We start from the raw sequence: 25,696 nt of genomic DNA on the forward strand, positions 1-25,696 counted from the left end.
TCCTCTGGAATAAAACCTGAGACGTAGTCACAGACAGAGCTGAAAGACTCTGTATAGTAACTACTCTATATTATCCTGTTGTATGTGAACCAGTTGTGTTTGGAAAACAGTTTCTAAACATTAATAGAGCATTAACAAATAGGAGTTAAAACAATTTGGCAAAGAAGCAGTAATTATATGTCATTAATATATTCTCAAGGAATAATCTTTGCAGTTTGAGAAGTAATGAGGCCAGATAACTATCTCTGCAACACAGGAAATAGTTATTTAAATAATTGAAAATATTAAAAGTCAGTACTAAGCAACACTCTAGTGAGCTAGTGTAACATCAGCCTCTTTTTCTCCTATGCTGTAGAGTGATTTGCATTTCAATAAAGTTTTTTTTTTTTTTTAATACAGCACTTACATAATTGCTCATGTTCTCATGTGAAAAGTACAGTCTTGAAGGGTAAATGTAAAATTTAAATTGAAAAGAAATCTTTTATACTTCCAAGTAAATTTACTTGTACCTTTAAAAACGTACAAATTCAGGCTGGATCATTAGGCTGAGGACAACGGGATGAAGTTCAACAAGACCAAGTGCTAGGCCCTGCTGTTTGCCCACAATAACCCCAGGAAACATTACAGTCTTGGGGAAGACTAAACATGAACCAGGAGTGTGCCCCAGTGGCCAAGAAGACCATTGTCATCTTGATTTGTGTCAGCAAAAGCAGTGATGAAGCCAAGTACTGTGTTCAGTTTTGGACCCCTCACTATGAGAAAGACATGGAAGCCCTGGGACATATGCAGAGAAGAGCAACAAAGCTGGTAAAGGTTTTATGAGGAGTGACTGAAGGAACTGGGATTGTTTATTCTGGAGAAGAGGAGGCTCAGGGCAGACCTTATTGCTCTATTCAAGTACCTGAAAGAAGAGTGTGACATTATGGTGTCAGTCTCTTCTCCCACATAATGATAGGACAAGAGTGAATGGCCTCAGGTTGCTCCAAGCACGTTTGCAGTTGGATATTGGGAAAATTTCTTCTCCAAGGGAGTGGTCAGGAACTAGAACAGACTGTCCAGAATGGTGGTTGAATCACTGTTCCTGGAGGTGCTCAAGAATTGTTTAGATGTTGCACTGAGGGATGCGTTTTAATGGGCAAATAATGGTGGTAGGTAGGCAGTTGGACTGGATGATCTTGGAGGTCTTTTCCAACCTTGGTGATTCTATTTTCTGGTTGAGTAGCATGAAAAGTCATGAAGAAATAATAAGATCTACAAGGAAAAATAATAGAAGGCTGACAGAATAAGTTGGTTTCATTTTATCCTTTTCTCATGTTCTATCTGTGAGATATTTCCAAATTCACAGTCCGATTTTCAGCTCTCCATTTTGGACTACAGAACTATTTTGAAGAATTACAGAATTTGTTATTTTCTGATAAAATTGTAATCATTTGCTTAGTTACTTTTTCAATTCATAAAATAAATATAAAAAAATAAAACTTAGAAAAAAATATTTAACTATTTACTCCGAAAGCAAATAACTTTATTTTCAGTGAAATTTACTAATAACTAGCTTAAATGGTTTGAATTTTGTCTTGTGTATGTATGTGTGTTGTGTGTGTTCATTAATGTTTCAGTCTTGCTCAATATCTTCATCAACAGCTTTGATGAGTTGGATGTGGCTCCAGGCAGCCTGGTCCAGTGGTTGGCATCCCTGCAAATAGCAGGGGAGTTGAAACAAGATGAGCACTGTGATTCTTTTTAACCCAGGTCATTCTATGATTCTGTGATAGTTTCCACCCTCAGCTTATATGCTGATGATACAAAGCTGAAAGGAGTAGTTGACACACCCAAAGGCTATGTTGCCATTCAGCAGGACATGGACAGAGCTGGAGTCAGGCGTTAAGAAACCAGATGAGGTTTAATAAAATCATGTGTAGAATCTTGCACGTGGGAAGGAATATCTGTATGTATCAGTAGAGTTTGGGATATGTCCTGCTGGAGAGTAGCTCTGCGGAGAAGGACCTGGGAGTCTTGGCTGATGACAGGTTGGCCATGAGCCAGCAGTGTGCCCTAGTGGCCAAGGAGGCTAATGGGACCCTGGGAGGCATTAAAAGGAGTTTTATCAAGACATTTTGAACCAACACAAAGCTGAAGGTGACAGTGTAATAGATCACATAACTACTAGTGACAAGATATGATATTGCCACTATGAAACAGTGAACATGGGAGTTCATAGAAAGGAGATGTGAATTCTCCGTTGAAGGAAAGATTCAAGACACAACCCTCAGTAGGTAAAGTGATATGCATTGTGTTTTGGGATAGGAAAGGGGTGATCTTTCTGGATTACCTGGAACTCAGACAAATCATCAAATCTGACCAGTACATATGATGACATTGACTAATCTGGAGGCACAAACTTCAGGCCAGAGAAGACAACCCTTGCAACAACATTACATCAGGCATCATATCAGTTTGAAGATGGTGTAGCAAAATGTCAGTCTTGGCTAGACTGTCTCACCAATATCACCATGCAGTCAGGATTTAGTACCTTCTGTCATCCATCTATTCCATGAAAAATGGACTGCACAGACAAGTTTCTTAGCAATTGTGTCATCATAGCAGCTGTTAAATAGCAGGTTACCTTCACTGGCACAGATTTTCACAAGTGTAGCATGCAGACTGTTGTTCACTGCTGGCAAAAATGCATAGCTGATGCTGGTGACTACATTGGAATGCAGTCTTTTGTAGCTGGGAATTTGCTCTATCGTAGAGCATTGTTGTGATCTTTGTATCTGTTGTAGTTCCTGGGCAAATAAATAACAGGCATTACCTTTGGAGCAAATGACACAAATGTCTAAAAGTTCAAGTGATCTACAAATGTCTGCATGTGTTCAGATAAATCCCTCTGGTATCTACTGAGTACTGCCCAACAGTTTATATGAGCCAAAGGAAAAAAGAGAGCTCTATGACAGCATTACTAAAGGTTCAGTTATGAAATGAATGGCTTTCTATTTCTCAAATATGATGAACTTTAAGAACTTTTTGGTTTTGTTTTTTTGTTTTTCAAAATGTGGAAAATTCAGCTTATGTATATTCATTTTACTTCATGGGCTGGAATAAAAGATAATATTCTATTTAGAGGCCATAATCATAAATGTAAAATTCAAGAAGATATATTAGAGAACTATTAAAGAAATTGCATGTTAATATTTAAGGTAATATTCAATAAACAAAGAAGGTTAGAATGAAGATTTTAGTGCTGGACTTCCTAAATAAACTTCCTGTTAATTGTCAGCTTTTTCTCTGGCTTTATTGCATTTTTTCTATTTAATTATTTATCAGATACATTTTCTTCAGTAGTAGGTAGCCCTAAGTAGTATGGTCAGGTGCTTTGTTGGCTACACCTGAGACTGAGAATGTATCTCTAGCCCTCTTTTGTTTCACACCATCCCACGGTCATATTACCATAGAATCATAGAATGGCTTTAGTTAGAGTGCACCTCAAAAAATCATCTAGTTTCAACCCCAATGCCATGGGAAGGGTTGCCAGCCACGAAATCAGGCAATAAATCAGGTTACCTTGGGCTGCACACAACTGAGCGTATTGATGAAGCATCCGTAATTTCTCTGGGCAACATGTTCATGTGCCTCACCATACTCTGAGTGATTTTTTTCCTAAGATCTAATCTAAATCTCCTTTCTTTTAGTTTAAAACCATTCTCCATTGTTCTATCAATATTAGACTGTAAAAAAAGCATCTCCCTCCTGGCTAAGCTCCTTTTAATTATTGGAAGGTCACAATATTTTCCTTTTGGAGCCTTCTCTTTGCCATGTTAAACAAGATCGGCTCCTTCAGCCTGTTTTCATAGGAGAGGTTCTCCAGACCTGTGATCATCTTCAAAGCCCTTCTCTATTCTTACTCCAGCTACTCTGCACCTTTCTTGTGCTGGGGGTCCCATAGTTGGACTCAGTTCTTCAAAAGAAGCCTCACAAGGACAGAGCAGAGGGTCACAATCACCTTTCTCACCATACTGGCTACTCTGCTTTAGATGCAGCCCAGGATACATCTGCCTTTTTGGGCTGAAAGTGCACACCACTGGCTCTTGTCTAGTTTTTCATCCACCCCCATCTCCTTCTCCTCAGGGCTTTATAATGAGTTCTTCTTCCAGTCTGTAGACATATCTGGGATTGCTGCAACCCATCTGCAACAATTTGCACTTGAATTTTTGAATTTCATTAAGTCCCCACAGGCTCACTTCTCCGGTTTGTCCAGGTCCCTCTGGATGGCATGCCTTCTTTCTGTTGCGTCAGCTGCATCACTCCTGTTGGTGTCATCCACAAATTTACTTGCTGAGGGTATACTTAACCCCAGTATCTGTAAATGATGACAATGTTAAAGACCATCAGTCCCAAGGCAGACCCCTGGGGGACACCACTTGTCACTAGCCTCCATCTGGATGTCAAGCCACTAATTACAAGCCTCTGCTTGAAACCAGTCAACCAGTTCCTTATCCACTGAATAGTTCACCCTTCAAATACATACCTCTTCAGTTTAGAGATGAGGATGTGGCACGGGATCATGTAAAAGGCCTTGCATAAATCCATGTAGACAGCATCACTGCCCTTCATATACCAGTGTAGTCACTCCATCATAAAAGGCTGTTAGGTTCATCTGTCATGACCTGCCCTGTGTGAAGCCATGCTGTCTGACTCACCTCCTTGTCTCACATAAGCCTTAATATCTCTTCCAGGAGGATCTGTTCCATTATCTCCCCAGGCACAGAAGTGAGGCTCACCAGCAAGTAATTCCCCAGATCTTTCTTTCTCACTTTCTTAAAAATGGCAGTGATGTTTTGCTTTCTCCAGTCACTGGGGACTTTGATTGACCGTCATGGCTTTTCAAATATCATGGAGAATGTCTTGAGAATTACACCAGCCAGCTAATTCAGGACTCTGTTCTTAGAGTCAGTACTTCAATTTATCCTGATGTTGTCAACATCTAAGGTTGCTTATGGAACTATTATGGATCTCAGAACTTGACCACAGAGTCTCTACTACACTTCAACCTCCGTACCATTTAGTGGCATAGAGGCTGCGCTCTGTTTCTGAATGGCTGTGAACAATATGTACGTTAATTTCCATTGAACAGTACTACAATTTTCAATGAAAAATTCTATATGTTAATTTCCAAGTCACCTGTCAAAATTATTCCACACTTGGGAAGCCTGACTGTCAATGAAGACTGAGGCATAGAACTCACTGAGTTCCTCAGCCTTCTCTAAGTCTGTTTTCATTTCTTCCTTTTCATTTAACAGAAGAGGTACACTCTTCTTGATCGATCTCTTCTGATCAGTGTACCTGTAGAATCCATTCTTGTTATTCTTTGTATATCTTGGAGGGGTGTTGCTGGACCTTATTCAGGGATGGACTTGTTAAGGAAGTAAAGACTGGGGGCAGCTTGGGTTGTAGTGATCATGAGATGGTGGAGTTCAAGATCCTGAGTGGAAGAAGCAAAGCCAGAAGTAGGATTGCTACCCTGGACTTTAGGAGAGCCAACTTCAATCTCTTCCGGGACCTACTTGGAGCTATCCCGTGGGCGTTAGAAGGTAAGGGGGCCTCTGAGAGTTGGTCAGCATTTAAACAGCTCTTCTTCCAAGCTCAGAATCGGTGCGTCCCTGTGAACAAGAAATCGGGAAAAGGTGGCAGGAGACCTTTGTGGATGAGCAAGGAGCTCATGCGCAAGCTCAAAGGAAAGAAGAAGGTCCATGAAATGTAGAAAAAGGGTCTGACCACTTGGGAAGAATGTAGGAATGTAGTCAGGGCCTGCAGGGATGCGACGCGCCTGAAATTGAATCTGGCTAAAATGATAAAGGATAATAAAAAAGGCTTCTTCAAGTATGTTAACAGCAAAAGGAAAACTAGAGAGAATGTGGGCCCCTTACTAAGTGAGGGGGAGGTTTTGGTAATGGGGGATGCTGAGAAGGCAGAGATATTGAATGCCTTCTTTACTTCCGTCTTCAGTGAAAAGGCTCTCCCTCAGGAATCCCACACCTTAGAGGTTAGTGAGAGGGTCTGGGGAATGGGAGACTTCTCTTTAGTCAGGAAAGAGGACGTGCGTGAGTGCCTAGGCAGTACTAAGGTCCACAAGTCCATGGGACCTGATGGGGTGCATCCACGTGTGCTGAGGGAGCTGGCGGAGGTCATTGCCGAACCGCTCTCCATCATTTTTGAGAGGTCCTGGACAACAGGGGAGGTCCCTGAAGACTGGAGGATAGCCAATGTCACTCCGGTCTTCAAAAAGGGCAAGAAGGAAGACCCGGGTAATTATAGGCCTGTCAACCTCACTTCTGTCCCTGGAAAGGTGATGGAACAGCTTGTGCTGGATACCATCTCCAGCCAACGGGGAGAAAAGGAGGTTACCAGGAGTAGTCAGCATGGGTTCACCAAGGGGAGGTTGTGCTTGACCAACCTGGTGGCCTTCTAAGATGCTGTCACATGCTGGGTGGATGGGGGAAGAGCGGTAGATGTAATCTACCTTGATTTTAGAAAAGCCTTTGATACTGTCTCCCACGACATCCTTATAACAAAGCTGAGGAAGTGTGGGATAGACAAGTGGACAGTGAGGTGGGTTGAGAACTGGCTGACTGGCAGAGCGCAGGGGGTCATCATTGGTGGTGCAGAGTCTGGCTGGAGACCTGTAACTAGTGGTGTCCCCCACCAGGGGTCTGTGCTGGGTCCAGTCTTGTTCAACATCTTCATCAATGACCTTGATGAGGGGATAGTGGCCACCTCCAGCAAGTTTGCTGATGATACGAAGTTGGGAGGATTGGCTGACACGCCTGAAGGCTGTGCTGCCATTCAGCGAGACCTGGACAGGCTGGAGAGCTGGGCAGTAAGAAACCGGATGAGGTTCAACAAAAGCAAGTGTAGAGTCTTGCATCTAGGGAGGAATAATTGCATGCACCAATACAGGCTAGGGGATGAGACTGCTGGAGAGGAGCTCTGCAGAGAGGGACCTGGGCGTCCTGGTGGACGACAGGTTGGCCATGAGCCAGCAGTGTGCCCTCGTGGCCAAGAAGGCCAATGGCATTCTGGGGTGCATTAAAAAGAGCGTGTCCAGCAGGTCAAGGGAGGTGATCCTCCCCCTCTACTCTGTCCTGGTAAGGCCTCACTTGGAGTACCGTGTCCAGTTCTGGGCTCCCCAGTACAAAAAAGACAGGGATCTCTTGGAGCGAGTCCAGCGGAGGGCCACAAAGATGGTGAAGAGCCTGGAGCATCTCCCCTATGAAGAAAGGCTAAGTGACCTGGGTCTGTTTAGCCTTGAGAAAAGAAGACTGAGAGGGGACCTGATCCAGGTTTATAAATATCTGAGGTGTGGTGGCCATAGCGGTGAGGCCAGTCTCTTTTCAGTGGTACGTGGAGACAGGACAAGGGGAAACGGACATAAGCTGCAGCATAGGAAGTTTCGCACGAATGTGCACAAGAACTTCTTCACGGCGAGGGTGATGGAGCACTGGAACAGGCTGTCCAAGGGAGTTGTGAAGTCTCCTTCTCTGGAGATATTCAAGTCTTGCCTGGACACCTACCTGTGCGAATCTGCTTTGGCAGGGGGGTTGGTCTCGATGATCTCTGGAGGTCCCTTCCAACCCCTACAATTCTGTGATTCTGTGATTCTGTGATCTTGCCAAGTTCAGTTCCACATGCACTTTGGCTTTCCTGATATGATCCCTGAACATCCAGATAGAATTTCTATATTCTTTCCGCCCCTGTTATCCCTGCCTGTTTAACCAGCCATGCCTTCTCTGCTTGAGTTCTTATTCAAATCAATTAATTTATACTTTTATCTTTTTACTTTTTTTCCTATTTCTGTTTGCCTTAGTTGGTAAAAAATTATTCTACAAGCATTCTCTAGCAGTGGAAAATAAGACCTGAAAACAACCTTGTAGTCTATTACATAATTAGGCTTCATATAGCACACTAAGAATAGCAAAGTTCTACTTGTCACATAGAACTCTGATTCTGTCCTCTTGTGTCTTCCTGATTTGTCATTAAATTACTGAAATCACAAATTGGTACCAAAAGTAACAGACTGGAAAAAAAAGCTGACAACAAACACCTCTGTTCTGTAATCTAATCTGTGAAAATTTGCGTTCAGTGTCATTCGATCTGAATAAACGGCATTGCAAAAACTCCAAGAAAAGTCACAACAATCTTTAAGGAAGCATGGGTTACTAAAAATGGATAATTTAAAGTTACTGAATGAATGAATAAAAGATATGACAGTTGTAAAGATACAGTTGAAATGACTGGATTTATAGGTGTCTTGATAATTTCTAATTAAGCGTTGAAGATTCTCTAACATTAGCATACAAATTAGCATGTAGTGATATGATTATTCTTCACATAAATTTCTGTTTGTTACATGGCAACTCCACATTCATTATGCAATCTTCTTCAATCTTGTGGTTACTTTCAATTTTACATCTGTAGCAAACTGTTTTTTCCTTCAGTAACTGCATCCCATGGAATGAACACATCCTAGATATGTTCTTGAGGAATTGTAGCCTGTGGGAAGGATTCACATTGTATCAGTTTATGTAGAATTGCCCCACATTACATCAAAGGAATTAAGAAGATGAAGGGACAACAGAGACAAAGTGTTATGGACTGATCATAATGTCCTACACTCTATTTCTGCTGCACCTTTGGTGACAGAAAAGGAGGTAGAAGAGTCAAGAGTGAGCCTGAGAAAAGAGGATGACAAGAAGGCATGTTTAGCTTTGTTTTCATTTGTCACTATCCTACTCTTTCTTAATTGGTAAAAATTAAGTAAATCTTCCTCAGATACACTCTATCTTGCCTGTGATGGTAAGTACTGAGTAATCATCCTGTTTGTATCTCAACCCGTGAGAATTTTCATCTTATTTTATCTCATCATCCTGAGGATGTGGAATGAGAGAGCAGCTTGCTAGCACATAGCAGCCACTCAGGGTTAACCCACCCACCACAAAGAAGATATAGTTTGTCTCCTGACTTCCAAAATTATTATTTTTCTAGGAATAGGAAAACAATATAAAATTTTGCTAATTGATAACTTAGTTTTGTTCACTTTTAGAATTTTAAATTAATATTTAAATTGTGATGTATTCTCTTCATTAATAGAATTATTAATCAGATAATTTTTTTCTGCTTTCATTTTTGATAGATTGTAATAAGCCATGTAGTTCTCTTTAATTCAATCTAGGCAACAAGTAAATATTTAGAAAAACAGTATTCCTTAACAAAATTAAAAAATCTAGATATATTAAGTGAATACACTTGGAATCTAATAATCCTAAGGAAAAAATAAATAAATAAGTAAAGGGGACATTTTACTTCCTCTAATGGGAAGACAGTAACATTCCATACTAAGGAGATATTAATAAGAATATAATAATCAATGCCATTTCTGATTTCCATTTCTTTTAATTCAGCGTGATAGTAATGGAAAAGATTTGCTGTACAAAACTGTTAGAAGCTGATTAGTCAAGAGGAATGTTTATTTATCCTCTTCTATTATTTCCTTATAGACTACAGATTAAGTTGTAAATGCATCTGGAGTCTTTTTTTGTGTGCGTGTGTGTGTGTTACATTATCTCAGCAATCTGTATTGCCAGATAATTAAAATAAAAGTAGTGAAAAATATTGCAATAAATAGCCTAAGAATAGTTGTGCTGTATCACATATAAAACCTACAAATGTTAATAAAAATTAACATTCAGTGTCAATTCCAAAAATATAGAGTAAGGAATAAAAGGAATCAGAACTTTTTTTTTGGTGTCATCATGTGTGTCATATTAGTATAATATGCAGTGCAGTGTATCATATTAATATAAAGTTACTAACTTATTAATACATCAGTCCTGATAAAATTAAATAAGGTGGCCTTGACTTCTTATATAATTTATTTTTTGAATGTTGAATATTGCAAGTTATTTCTTAATTCAGATCTTCCCATATCTACAGTGCACACATAGCTGCACCATTTCAAACCAAATTTGAACTATTCTTTCCAAGAGCATACATGGCTTGAGAAATTTGCAGGACCATGCTGTAGCTGAAATAAGATGTGTTCAACCTGACAGTGATAGATCAGTGATCACATTCTAAAAATAAATTACAAGAGCACTACAGTCATAAATGCCAATTTCCTATTTCCTTTGTAAAATTTCACGGACTTTCATAGTGCTCTCAGTCTGGGATGAGTATAACAGGAACTGAATGTATTAATTCCTCTAAGAGTTCAATATACTCAGCACTTGATCAGTCACAAGCAGATACTAGATAATAAGCAGCAAAATAACTGTCAAGTCTTCTTAGCTAACTGGATATCAGGCTCTTGCCATGCAGAAAGGTATGGATGATAAGAGATAGTAAAAAATTAAGAAAAGGGAGAATGAGACTTAGCTTGTGGAAATCATATACTATTTTCTTGTCTGATATAGTGATAGGCATAATAATGCAATGTTGTAAAAGCACGTAAATATAGGAATCCAATATTTTCATTTTCTTGGGGATGGAAAAAATAATTTTGCTACAAAATAATGCAGTCTAGAGAAGCTCAGTCTCACTGAGATATATTCCACTTTGTTCATCTAAAAAGCATAAACATTCCAAGAATTAAGAATGAAGAAGGAGTTCTTGTCCAAGTTAAACTAAAATAGCTCAAGAGATAGACATTGTATGATACTTGACAATTACATTTGGCAATACCTACAATAAGTATCCCCTCTTCACACAGACAAGACCCATGTTTTAACGTACATTTGCTACAATTACTACTGTTTCTATCAAATAATAGACTATTGCAATTGTAACACTTTCCAAAGTTTTTTTTTTCCCATTATTTATGTTTTTATGTGATGGCTAGGAGGTCCAGTTAATGGACATTTTCTTTTTCAGCGAGCAAGAATTTCTTCAGAATTATTTTCTCACAAAAAATTATTTTTCAATAATAACAGCCAAACACGTATTTCATTGAAACTATGAAGAGATAAGACAGAACATCCTCAACCCACTATTTGTCTAAGAAAATTATTAGATGACTTTCTACATCAATTATCCCAAAACAATCTGCTATATTCAGATGTCACGGAGTTAACTAGAGCAATTTACGCCCGTGACAGGGGGGCAGTAGGCCCCTGCCCTCCCCTCCCCACCCCACAAAATGGGAAGGAAGGGAGGAAAACAAAAAAACAGCAGCAACAATCTATGGAGGAAAACTTATTTTACTAACTATGATATTGGAATGCAAGATAACACAATATAATACAATCTGATTGAAATTGAGACTAATAAATCAAATAAAATAGGAGAGAAAGAGTTCCCGAGACTGACTCAAACCCAAAAATCTTGGAACGGCCAGGAAAGCACCCTCCAGGACCCACTGCCAGGCAGTAAGAGACCGCCCCACCCGGAAGGGCCAGATCCCATGACTTCCATAATGTATAGGGATAGGTGCCTGGAATTGGAGCATTAACACTTTAACTCCCAGTACACTATGTGATGTTTTGATGCGGAATAGTGAGAACCAAAAAAAAAAACAAACCATAAAACCATGACATCAGAGTACATTAATCACATTCACTTGATATGTATTCATTCAGCATTTATTTCTTAATTAAGGCTGAGAAATTATTTCTAGCATATATTTAAAAACAAATGCTATCTTGTCTACAGTTCCAGCCCAGTTTGGTTCAGTGACCAAATGGGGCATGAGGACCCATGGAGCCATGCCCCGGAAGAGGGGAAGGGGAGAAGGGTAAAAGTAGGAGATGGGCCTAAAAACAATATAGTGGCAGTGAGTTAAGTGAGGAAGCTAATTTACTAAATATAATATTAAATGCAAGAAAACACAATATAATACAAAATAAATGGAATTGAAGCTAATAAATCAAACAAAATGAGAAAGAGTGTGCCTGAAGGCCTTACTCTAATGCTGAAAGCAAGACAGCGAGGGAGCATGTTTCAGAGATGAGCAGAAAAAGATAGTATTGTGGTTCCCATGCAGTTATGTCTTTACCTCTGAATGGAAAATGGAAAGGGAACAGTGATGACTTCTGTGATCCATAGTTCGTTCTTTCTCTTCTTTGAACGGTATGCCCAGAACTGCAGCATTAACTCTTTAACTACCAGTGTTGTTATGATACGGAATGCCAACAACAAAAATCTTAACATCATGACATGTCTGAAATGTCAAAATTATTAGTTTCTTCTGTGGCATTTTTCATGAAATTTGAATATTTCACTGCATTGTATAAACAGTTTTCTAACATCTTAATTTCATAGAAGACAAAGGAGTGCCACAATGAATAAATATTCACAAAATATAAGCATTCAGCCTTATTTAAAGATCACCAGATTTTGTTTGATGTTTGTTTATTTCATAAGACAAATTCCATTAAATTTAGTGACTTCCTAGAAAGACAAACATTTCTGCATAATTTATTTCAGTATTTGAGTCAAACCTACAAAATAAGATATGTTTCATTAGTCATTACCTGTGAAACCTGAAAAGGCTAAGACACTTGTCTGTCATGATGCAGAAGCTTTCCAGAGGAGGATATTCCTAGAATTCTACAATTTGTAATTTCTTTAACTATCTACTAAATAGCATTGCACAAATCTAAATATAGCAGTGTTTTATTTGTTCATTTTATTTTTGAGGGAAAAAAAAAAAAAAGGCAATTCACTGGTAATAACAAGAGGAGATTCATTTTAGATTCTTTCCAAGTGAGAATTTCAAATTCTGGTCATGCTTCCCTAAGGGATGCTTTGAGTATAACAGAATTTATAAGAGATAGCTCTATGGACAATTTATGCAGCAGGAGAAACTTGATAATTAGAATATTTTCTTTTGATTTCAGGAGATAAATAGCTTTATAGATTATGTATATTTAAAAATCATTTTTAGGTTAAATGGAGATCTGATTATTTTAGGGAAAGTAATTCTATTAAAACGGATTAATTCAACTAAATGAATCCTGTATTAATATGCATTTTAACCTACTGATTGACAATAGGAAATGTTCTGAATAGATCCTATAATGGATTAGCAGTAGTCAAACAAAGTTCTTCATATTGCAGTCCTAAATGGTGCTTTGTCTAAACAGTCATGTTTCTCAGGAGTTTATTCTCTGATGTTAAATACTCATCTGGTGACACATCGTTAAATTTGTTTGAAGAATTTTATATCCATCTGGATATAAAATGTGTTTCATATCTTACAGCATGAGAAACTTCTAATGATCTATAGAATCTCCTTTATTTGTCAAATAAAACTGGTACTAACCAGAAGATTCCAAAATTATTAGAGTAAAAAAAAAAAAAAATAAAAAAGTATTCATACTCAGAAGTACATATATACACATACATGCTCTCCTTGGAGGTCTTTAGAAGCCACCTGGACATGGTCCTGGGCTCAAGTGAAGTCTATCCCAATGAACAGATGTCAGGCAAAATGCCAGGAAGTCTTTATGAATGAGAATGGCTAAACTCAAACACAAAAAAAAAAGAAAACAAGAAGAGGAAAAAAAAAGAAGTGCTACCTAAGAGTAATACAGAAATAATGTCTGCAGCAGGGATGAAATTAGGAAAGCCTAAGCCAAACTAAAACTGAAAGTGGCCAGGGATGTCGAAGACTAAAAGTAGAACTTCTGCAAGTACATAAGAAACAAAAGGAAGACTGAGGAAGATGTGGATCCATTGCTGAAGGAGGATCTGATTACATATGACAGAGAATCAGCTGAGGTATTGAGTACTACCTTTGTCTCAATCATCTCCAGAAAATAAAAGTGTTCAGAAATTCCACCTCCCAGACACAAGGGGGAAAGGCTGGATCACGGAAAAGATACCTTTGGTTGAAGAGGATCTTGTCAAGGAATTCTTATGCAAACTAGACATACATAAACCCATGGGCTCTGATGGGATGCACCTTCCAAATGCTGAGGGAGCTGGCAAACTTCACTACAAACTGAAGATTTGAGGAAGGTCAATGTCTTTCCTATATTAAGAAATGGAAAAATAAAAAAGGAGCCATAGAACTAGATCTTACCTCGATCCCAGTGAATGTGAGTAGCTAACCCTGGAAACTTTGCAGGCATATGAAGGAGAAGAAAATCATCAGCAGTAGTCAGCAGGGATTTAAATTCAGATTCTACTGTCAGAAGCAGCAAGTTAAAAGAGGACTATAATTTGCTCTTTTTAATAAAGTGCAAGTATTTATCATTAGGCTTTAAGGGAAAAAAAAAAAAAAGCAAACACCAAGATATCTAAGAAATAGACTATGTTATAAAATACTGTTTTTATAATGGGTAAATCATACTAGACTAATGTGATATGTATCAAAGAGAAGAAAACTTATTTATAGCTTTAGGAAATGTGGTAGATCACTTCTTTCTCCAAGAAAGTGAAATATATGTGTTAGTGTCACATGAGGATGGAAAAGATGTGAATTAACGGACCCCTTGCAGAATGATTAACATCTGTCCCATAGAAAGATAGAAACGGGTAAAACTAAAAGGAATTATATAACATGAAAGAAGTAGTTAAGCATTTATTCTCATGAAATATACTAACTTCATGTTGGATATATACTAATTAAATTTTCTTCTGAGACAGACCTGAAAGTCATTATCGATTGTTCTCAATAGAGAATATTGAGATACCACATATAACTAACTATGCAACCCTGGACAGTGGAGTGATAGAAATAGAATTAAATAAAAAAATGCAGGATCCAGAACTGTTTACAAACAGACTTGTAACAAAAATAATTGAGCTTATTGCTAGGAAGTTACTAGGAAGAAAAAATGGAAAATTGTGTGGTTTTAGTACTTCATTACTGTGACAAAGATATCAATTCAGACATGAGAAAGTCTTAAGGAATTTTTCCAACAAGGTAGTTTAAATAGATTCCTTATTGCTGCTTCAGTTTAGAGTCATACTGGACTGTTCCATCGAATATAAAACATAGATTTAATAATTTATGATTCAAGAAGGATGCCCCTTTACTGATAAAAATTAATAGGAATAAAAGGAATTCTACAATCAGAAATCAAAATTATTTCTCTTTCTCAATAGAGAAAAAGAAACACTAAAAGAGAATTAGATTGCTGTTTGTAACTATACTCTCTATAAAAATATATTTTAAACTGCAGATATACCCAGAAATAAATTATGTGGGAGAAAAAAAAGAGAGAGAGATTATCAGAAAGGATCTTCCCAACAAAGAAGTTCTGGAGAAGCAGCTGAAAGGTCTTTTGGGATCTAAAAATAAGTTCCTTTCCAAATGCAAATCTGTATGAGAATTAAAATAAATAAAATTTAAAATAAATAGCTCATAATTCCCTTTCTAAAGTAAAATATCAGATAGTATAAAGTACGTGACATAGTAGAAGGAGGCTTGAGCTATAATTCAAGCACAGATCATGAAGACTACTAGCTTTTTTATTTATGTTATTATTTAATTATTTCAAAACAAAATCATATTTTGAAGTGAAGTGCGGAATCCAACTCTGTAACCCAAGTAAGATTACAAAGCAGGTATGGTTTATTCAGTGGTGCGCATATGCTTGGTGCAAGGGGGATAGATACGACTAACTTGCATACCGTCAGGAAAAAGCATGCTACAGATATAGGCTGAACTAATACATAATCAATAGTTTTCCCGGAATTCAAATACATATTCATTATACCCCAAGAGTTTATTAGCATGCAGACCCTCCCCTCTTCCATGTGCATAGTGGGTTGTGAGGCTGAAGAATCCTCATCTTCCTCACTGTAAACTTCTGACCTTTCTGGGGGGCATCCTGCCAAACCGGTTTCTTCTTGCCCTGTGGACATCTAATCACCTTCCTGCCAGATGTCTTCGGGCTGTTCTCAAACCTCTATCTTTATGGCCTTCATCCCCCTCACTATCCCAGACCCAGTGTCTGCCATCTCTTATTTTTCTAACAAACAATACATTCTTGCTTTTATAAACTATCTCTAACTATTCTCCTTCACCCCCTCTTATTCTCAGTCACTGTGAAACCTTCTTGCCTTTTTACTTTCACTTATGGGACCCTTCTCATCTTTCAGAAGGATTTCATACCTGTTTCTTGAGAAAGACATTGAGAAAACAAGACTCTAAAAATGGTTTCGTACTGCCTTAGCCCTAGGTCTGACTTAAGATTATGTCCTTCACTGATTGCGGTAGTAATTATCTCTGTGTGAAAAATTCCATTGATTCTCACTGGTGAAAAGATAGCTTTATAAAATCTCATCAACAATTTTGACTCATATATAAACATGATAAATGGATTGAGTTTATAATAACCACATTAGATCAAAGTCAGTTCTCCGTGGCTGATTGGTCTAGTCATGTTTTTCTTTAAAGAAGCATATGGATAGATATTACAATTTTGCCTCAGTATATCCTGTTAATCTGAAGCATTTCTAATCCAAATACCATAACATGACACAAATCTTCCATGTCTACTATTCTATGATAAGATAGGTATGGCTTATAGTAAAATGTGAAAACATAGTTGAAATCAGTATCAAAATAGAGTACCTGAACAGACACATTCAGAGCAGTACCAGATGTCTTCTGTACCCATCAGATCTCCTTGTGGCAGATAGACATGTCTCTGCATACAGAGATACAGTAATTTCTAGAAAAACAGTTGGAAGTCAAATTGGATGTACTAATAGCACAGAACTCTTACAAACAAATCATTTCCCCCAAAACACTGTCTTTCATGAGATGACGATCTCTTAAAAAAATGTAATAAAGAAAAAAATTTTTAGTCACTTTAATAGAAGCTTGCTCTTACGTTCTTAATATTCGTATAATGTATAATGTATCACATCACATTTTATATATAATAATACAATTAAATATTAAATAATAGATATTACTATTGATATTTAATATGACAGATTTCATCACTGTATGAGATAGTAATATATGAGTGCATATAATTATAATATGAAATAGTATAAAGCATTAAACTTCTATGATAGGATTCATCTTAAATAACTAGCTTAATATTTTATGTCTTATTTTGGTATTCCTAATTGCTTTCTAGCTTTTGAAAGGAAACATATTATTTGAATCATATTCATCTGTTGTCCTAACAATTTCTTTTCCTGAAAATAATTCATAGAATTCGCTCAGATCTCAGCATTTGCACTGTAGACTTCTGCATTTGATCAGATAGATCCCACTTCTAGCAATCAATTAGAGCCTACATTTGCTAATTATATTCTTCTGTTTTGTGCATTTTGCATTTATGTTCAAATTGATTTTGTCCTCATTTTATATGTGTCAATGCCACTGGACAGATACGATTGAAGTTGTACATTAAAAAAAAAAAAAAAAAAAAAAAAAAAACTTCCCTACATGAATATCCCGTCATGAATTTCCAGTAGTCTGTCTCTTTCAAATTAATCCTTTGGAATAGCAGGTAATGAAAATCTGCCTGCTGAATGACACGAACATTAAAATCGACTGTCCACAGTTCACTAATGTCAGCAGGGTCTTTCAATTTCCATTGTGTTGAACTAACACATGCCACTTCAAATTTTTATTGTAACTTGAACCTTCATTCCATCCTAATTACATAAGAAGCATGAATATGTCCTGGATACTGAAAGATTAAATCTCGCTTTTCTACATCTCATTTCAGACACTGTAATAACAAGATGTGTTGAAGTAAAATCTTCTACCTAAGTACAGATATTTTAGTTCTGATATTTTTATTTAAGACATTTTTTTAACGATGAAATGTTAAAAAAAAAATTGGTACTTAGACTTTAAAGGCACAGATTAATTTGCAAAATTATCATTGTTCTTTTCTCCAAAGTTTTTGTATTTTCCACTGTAAAATAGTGCATGTGAACATTATTTACCAGATATTTTTGAGGTTGTTTGAACACATGCATTAGAGAGGAGCTTCAATACTGGTATGTTTTCAAAAACTAGATGTAATGGATGCAACAAGTAAGATGAAAAGATATACACTATATCTGATAGTACAGATTTCTAAATTGCAGGTTAAAATGTAATTCAGATTTTTTTCAGTTATTGGATGATATCACCAAAAGAGAATGCTGAGAAAATTTAAAATATATCAGACCAAATGATGAAGGTTGTCTCCTACACAACAGAAGGAATGTTTTGACTATCTCAGCTTTCCTAGGAAGAGTGGTGATACAATGTAGATCATAAGCAACAAGTGACAATGGACTTCCTAGTGACAGGAAAGTGCTGAGAATGCAGAACAGCAGGATTCCTTATTGGCAATGATAGAACTATAATGGATGCATAAGATTGGAGAGTTAGAGATTTTGGAAAAATATTTAAAAGGTTGTAAAGCAGTACATTTGGATTTTAAAGGGTTGTGCATATTCTAAAGGATTTAGAGAAGGAAAGAAAATGCCAGATCCCAACTGGTACCATTCTATATATCCTTATCCCACTCCTCTGTGTTGCCCAGATCCCAAGACACCGTGTTAGCCCTGGAGCTGTCAATTCTCATCCCAGTGACGTTTAACAAGGTCACTGTCCTCCTCTCAGCCATGTTCAACTATCAGACCTGCAGAGCTGGGCACACTCACAGACCCACATCCTTGCCCAGCTTCAGCTAATTCCTATATCCAGGGAGGTGTCTGATGCCCAGAGCTGGGGCTACCATATTGCCCCCTGTTGCCCTGCCTATGAATTTAACGCCTTTTGCAGTTGTTGTATATAATTTTTTGTTATCAGTATTTCACATAATCATTTGATGTAGTGCACTAGGAGTCTCAGAAGAGAAGAAATGTACTACAGTTCCCAGAAAACTTTGCTGTTCTGTTCCATTCTCCGGTCAGTGTAAAAGATGTAAAATACTGACTGGAGTCATGAAACTCCTTCTTTTAGCTCCCTGGTTGATCAGAGTAAGAACCTCAGTTTTATGAAACTCTCATATTTATTTGGTTTACTAGTTTCAACTTTTATTAACTTGTATTTCTGCTATTGTAATTAGTAAATTAGTATTCCTCCTCAGATCACTACTGCTGTTTGTTTTCTTTTTTCTTTTCCTCTTTGCTCCCTTTTCCTTCTCCACACTTTCTCCCTCTTTCTTTGGGACAGTGGATCTGTGGGCTTGCGGTACCCATGTCATAGACTCAGATAGGTCTAGAGATAACCATGATAGCAGTGTATGTTCAGCAACATACATGGTAGAAATAGGGCTATTCAAGGCACTACAAAACTTAATAACAAAGTTAGCATGAGCACTGTAGAAGCAAGAAAGCAAATAAATCTAAGAAAGGTATTTATGTTTTGGAAAAGTATTTTTCTTTTGTATACGATTCCAAGTCTCTTTGATTCAATGAATGTAATAGCCACAAAATCCTTGTTGACAGAGAAACACTCTCAATTTTTGAGACTATAATTAAAAAAGAAAATTATCAGCATAAAACAATGTCATCCTATTCTATCGAGACATAAGTATTTATACAAAGCTGTGTAGGAGACCTTGAAATAGAAGTACTAATACATGCTGGGGGACACGCAGCTTTGACAAAAGTGAACCAGGTGTCCTGATGAACTTCAAATTGAACATGAACCAGAGATGTGCTCTTAACACAAAGAAGGCTAACCATATTCTTGGAAACACTAGGCAAAAGTATTACCAGCAGATGAAGGCGGATAATCCTACCATCTACTCAAAAGTGGTGAGGTCACATGTGGGGCACTGTGTGCAGTTCTGGTATCCTCAACATAAAAGAGACATGGACTTACTGCTGAGAGTCCAAACAAAGACTACAAAGATGATAAAGGAACTAGTGTACATCTCCTGTGAGAAAAGTGTGAGAATGCTGAGACTGTTCCGGCAGGAGAGGAGAAGGATTAGAGGGGATGTAAGAAATGTCTATAAATTCCTTAAGAGATGGTCTAAAGAAGTTGGAGCCAGGCTCTTTTCAGTGGTGTCTAGTGCCAGGACAAGGGCAATGGGCACAAATTGAAGCACTTAGTTTCATTCTAAACATTTTTTTTCGCTGTGTGGATGACTGAGCAAAAGCATAGGTCACAGAGAAATGTTGTGGTGTAACTCTCCTTGAGATCTCCAAAAGCTGTCTGGGCATGGTACTGGGCAAGCAGCTTCAGGTGGCCCTGAGTGAGCCAGGGAGTTGGACCTGATGACCTCCAGAGGTCCCTTCCTCCCAACATTGATCATCTAGTGAACAATTAAATCTTCAATCTTCAATTCAATGCATTATCTTAAATATATATATATATACACACACAAGCAAAATATTGCATTGGAACCCAAGTTAATTCTTTACAGAACAACAGTAAGCAAGTTTGATCTACAAATTTTGTTTGAAAAAGAAAAATTAATTTCTCATCTTTTTTTTATTTCCTCTGCAACCATCTTTTCCTTCTTTTCTTCCTTCCTGCCTGCCTTACTTCCTTACTTTTTTTTATTTATTTATTTATTTATTTTTTTTTTTTTTTTTAGTTTGCTTGCTTAATTTTCCCCTTTGGTTTGTTTTCTGCTGTACTGTGATTTTTCACTTAGGCATGGGAAATGCTAGATCTAGCATGAGATAAACAGTGAAAATACAGAAACTGAGAAAGTGCAATTGTTGTGTTTTGGTGATTTTGTTGTTGTTGTTGTTGATATTCCACATCAGGACATCATGTGGACCAGTGGGAGTTAAAGAGTTAATGTTCTGGTCCCATTTACTGCCCCTTATGGGCATTGTGAGTAGCCTGATGGGAGGGGAGGAGTGGCAGCCCTGGAGGACCTGGCGGGAAGAGGAAGCGAGGTGGAGCTCCGCAGGACCCCAGGGTTTGCCTTTCCTTCTAGCCCTGGCTTAGCCATCTCAGCTCACTATAGAGAAAAGCATGTGCTTTCCTCGCACTATTGTGGTTTGACTCATACTTTGGGTACTCTTGTCTCTCTCATTTTGTTTGATTTGATTAAATTTAGTAAATTACTGTTCCTCCTCAGATCGTTGCCATTGTGTTTTCTCTCTGCTAAAACTATCTGCTAGCTCTCTGCCCTTCCCTCTCTCCCAGAGCAGGTCATGTGGCAAACCGTTAGTACCAGTTCCTTTTTTTTTTTTCCTTTATCCCTGTGCCCCCCTGTCATGGACTTATATCTAGAGATTACCCCGTGACAGCAATGGAGATGAAGGAACTGTCTCATTTCTGTTATTTGAAATAGTTTTTTAGATAGCTGAAGCTGGCTGACTATTACTTCAGTAATACTTTTTATCAATATGGTTGCTTATGTTTTAAATTGTATCAGTTCTAAAATATAGTAATTAAAAAATGTTACAATGAGGAACAAAAAGTAGAAGTTCTCTATTTAATACCACTAGCAATTGAATTAAACATGTATTTTGCCCCTCTTAGTATATACAGAGCAAACATACATCTCTAAAGATCCTGAGGTCATTATCTCAAGGTTATGACACAATAAAAAATGCGCGTATCTAACACTCATTTGTGATTTACCTGTAAAAACAATAACCCTTGACACTTCTATGAAATGGGATACAACCTGACATAAATATATGTGTAAAATCTTTCTAAATACAAACAAAACAACAGAAAACAACACAAAACTATCTTTTCTCTTCTTTCCTTTCCCTCTTCCTTTTCCTCTTTTTTTTTTTCCCCATTTTGTTTTCTTTCCCTTCCCCCCCCCCCCTTTTTTTTTTTTTTTTTTTAATATATATGCTATAAGGAAAATAAACAGTAAAATGTCATTGCCTCTAAAGAACAATCTGCAATTATGTGCTCTGGTACACTAATGTGGTCTCTTTGCATTTGGGTCACCTCTTCTGTATTATATTATCCTTTTTATTCTTTGGTTACTCTACAAATACAGAAACTGCTCCCAAATTGTTATTACGAAAAGGGAGTTTTTCCTTAAGTAAAATAACTGATTTTTTATTATGTGCCTTAGATTAGCACGTTTGCCTCAGCATTTCACTTAGAAGTCAGAGGATATTAAGTGTATTTCTTTATATAGCTATACTGAGGGATAATTCAATGCTCACATTGTACTTCTGTTCCATAGTTCTACATAAATGTTTCTAAGAATGCTTAATACTGATAAAAATGGACAATCACTGAGTCAAAGAAGTGATGGAATTAGACAGTGACTCAAAGGAACAAAGCAAGACAATTTATTGAGCTTTCCAACAACAATCAAACAAATACTCCTAGGCAAAATTAGATAACATTCTAACAACAATTAAACAACGTTATGGGTAATTAATATTTTGACACTGCTACAATTTCCTTATCATCTATTTTAAGGCAAATTTAAACAATGGCTACTAAAGAAAATGAGTAAGAGAGAAAAGAATAGGGAGAAAAAGAAAGATGAGAAAAAATTGAGAGAAACAGAAAAATAATAAGTGACATAGAGATGGACGGAATAAAGAGGTCACAGGTGCCAGAGGATGAATGAGGGTGAGCACGCTCATCCTGAGGTCATGGTCCCTAACCTCCAAAAAGTAGACAGTCACTGAATATGTAACATACTTCTGGGAAACTTTTGCATATGTAACATATCTCCAAAAAACTTCTGCATGTGTGATGTACACCTTGGAAAACTTCTGCATATGTAACACAAGCTATGTATATAAACTGAGGAAGCTATGCATGATGGGAGGATTACCCTCCTGCATCCAGCACTGATATTGTCTGCTTTCTAACACTTCAACTTGAATCTTAGAATGTTATGATGTCACACTGACTTTTGATGAGGAGGGCAAGAAAGAGTCTATAATTTAATTGTTAGTCATCAAGGTAGACACCAGAGGAGCACAAGTCTAGTTCTTGTCTCTTGGCAAGGGCTGATGTACTTCAAGGCAGAGAGACAAGCCAGAATCTTGAGTGCTTTGTTTCTGATCAGATGTTAAATTATATTCCATAGTCCCTGGAAAATGAAAATGAGAGGGCAGAAAGTAAGAACTACATTATGCCTGAAAAACACAATTAATGCTGTAGATATTTCAAGGCAAGGTACTCTCAATGAAGCAAATCTTTTGGGTCTTTGAGACCAAGGGACTCTGCAGGGCTATGCTGGGGAAGAAACAACAACAACAACAAAACAAAAAAAAACAACAACAAACAAACAAACACACACACACACACAAAAAAAACTCACGCCCAATAAAACAAAACAAAAATGGAGTTAGGAGAGTAAGCTGTCAGAGATGTTACTTTGTGGTCATTGGGTCACCTCATTTCTCCTGATTTAAAAAGCAGAATTGCTCATTTAACTCTTTCCTGGCTCACAAAGGTGAGTGTCTCCTTGACAGATTTAACTTTGGTTCAGGACTTTGTGACTCAAAAAATTTCAGACCTCTTATCTTACAGCTTTTTTGTTAGGTTCTAATCAATAGAGGAATAGTTTTAGGTGTTTGCTTAAGACAGGAACCCTAGAATTTTAAGCTGAATGAGATGCAGAGCCTATTATTATGTATATTATTCATAATAGTAACATTCTCTGCATGCATAAGAAATCTAGAGACTGCTGCTGCCTGTCTCCTGCTGTATTGTTTACTTTTAAATCTGCAGAATGCTTTCCACTAGTTAAACTAAAGTAAGTTTTACTTATATAAGTACTTCTGATAAATGAACCATTCTGTGAGCCAGGGAGAAGTAAAGCCAATTTTCTGTGGCGTGTAAAAATTAAAGCTTATGTGTTGATGAAAAACAATTTTCATATATTTGAAACAAGATAAGTTGTCCATATTATCTGGCATCAAGTATTTATATGAAAATAAGAGTATAGTGAAAAATATATTTCTTAAAACCACTGCCAAATTCAAGATGGGAAGACAATTATAATCAGATCAACTTCTGAGTTTGTAGAATTGAGAGACTTTGGTAGTTTCAAAGTCCAAATGAACATGTCTGAAAGTTAGAGTGATGTTAATATGATAGTGTAAAATCTTATATCACAGCCTATTCTGCATTTTCTGTTCATGTATTTTACAGAATGTGGTTTTGACATCAGCTTTCTCTCCTTTACATTATTAATAACCTTGAAAAGGGAAGAATTGCTTCCTTTAAAGTGACGAATTAAATCACATTTCCAGGTGAAAAAGTCTTCATGTAGTCCTAATATCCATACATGATTAAGTTTTATGACATTAAAAATAGCTCAGGAATTTGGACGTTGCCTTACAACTTGAAAGAATTGACACAAAAGCTTGTTTTGCTGCTGAATTTCTTTGTTATTTTGGTCAGATGATTTAATTTTTTACCATTTCCTGGGGTATTATTACATCCATCTTCCCTAGGAGAAGGTAAAAAAGTTAGAGATAGAGTAAAAAACTGACAAGAAGGGTATTAACAGTTTTCAGAAATCTGTCTTTATTTGTTGTTCTGTTCTCTTCTGTTCAGTACTGTTTTGTTTTTACTAGAAATAGAAAAAAAAAAAAATGACGATTTTAGGTTCATGCACTGTAATAGCTTGTCACATGAAAAATAGACACTGTCAAAGATAAGTGGCATATGGAAAATTCAGAATAAGGTTAGTATTTTTCTGTGTATCTAATGTAACTGATATCTGGCTGCCAAATAAGGCAGCTCATTCTAGACTGAGACAATGTAAGTATTTTCAGCATTAGGGAGCATTATCAGTAGTTTAGGTTTCTGTGCTGGAAAACTTGACCTTGAAAGACTAGGCGTGCTGCCAGTATTCTGGGATATTTGTAAACTTTGAGCACTGCTTAGTCTGGGTAGTGCCTTTTTTTTTTTTTTCTTTTTTTTTTCTTTTTTCTTTTTCCTCCCTCCTCTTGTCAGTTTCAATTCATTAACCCCTTTTTAATAGACACCAGCAGTGAACCCACTCTTCATCGTGGAGGCGCTGTGTAAAGGATTAAAAGCCATCATGTTACTCACTACTTATTGGCGAATTATCAATGTCATAATTACTTGTTGTGGAATTGCGTTCATATATAACTACCTAAGAGCACTGACGGAGACACCTGCATGGTACCTATGTACAATGTGGTATGGTTTGAATTTTGACATTTACATCTCAGATGGAATGGCTAATTTTACAAACAACACGATGTTCAGACGAGTCTTCAGGCTTTCTTCTTGGTTTGTCACACGGTTTTCGAATCTCAAATTAATACTCATGTGGGCTTGCGTGCTATTACTTTCCTGGATTGTATTCCAACGCACTCATAATAAAGGGAAGGAGTCTCCTCCAGAACCAGAGAGTGCTGACTGGCAGGGAATATGGAGAGGTTTAGGAAAGATCTTAGAAGCATGGGGACCCGCAATGTCATGGGATTTTACTCTTGAACACCTGTGGGATCCTGAGAAACTAAGTCAGTATTTGAGTCAGGGACAGCGCGGCTTACATAAATCTAAGGAGGTACAACTTATTTGGAGTTTGGCTTGTGCTTATCACGCCCTATATAATACTATTCTGGAGAGAGAGAGTTTCCGAGCTGAGGTTCAAGCCAAAAGGGAGATTCTCCAAGTCAAATCTGATCAATTACAGGAGACACCAGTAACAATATCAGTTGCTCCTGTGGAAGGCAAGAAATGGAAACGAGTGTCCATGCGTCTAGAATGGAAAAGAGAAGAAGCGGAGGAGGAGGAGGAGGAAGATCCAGGTGAGGGGCCCTCCTCAGAACCACCACCATCGTGAAAAGC

General features: G+C 37.3%; 1 protein-coding gene across 1 annotated transcript; it reads left to right on the top strand.

Moving 5' to 3' along the window:
• The first annotated feature begins 645 nt into the window (after window positions 1-645).
• LOC146545686 (uncharacterized) lies at window positions 646-25,696 on the top strand. Its single transcript, XM_085226955.1, has 2 exons — window positions 646-807; window positions 24,858-25,696. Exons 1-2 carry the CDS (start codon window positions 646-648, stop codon window positions 25,689-25,691), a joined length of 996 nt encoding a protein of 331 aa, XP_085083081.1. The 3' UTR covers window positions 25,692-25,696.

This window comes from Meleagris gallopavo, chromosome 1, assembly GCF_905368555.1.
Source record: "Meleagris gallopavo chromosome 1, MGAL_WU_HG_1.1, whole genome shotgun sequence".
NCBI classification, from domain to species: domain Eukaryota; kingdom Metazoa; phylum Chordata; class Aves; order Galliformes; family Phasianidae; genus Meleagris; species Meleagris gallopavo.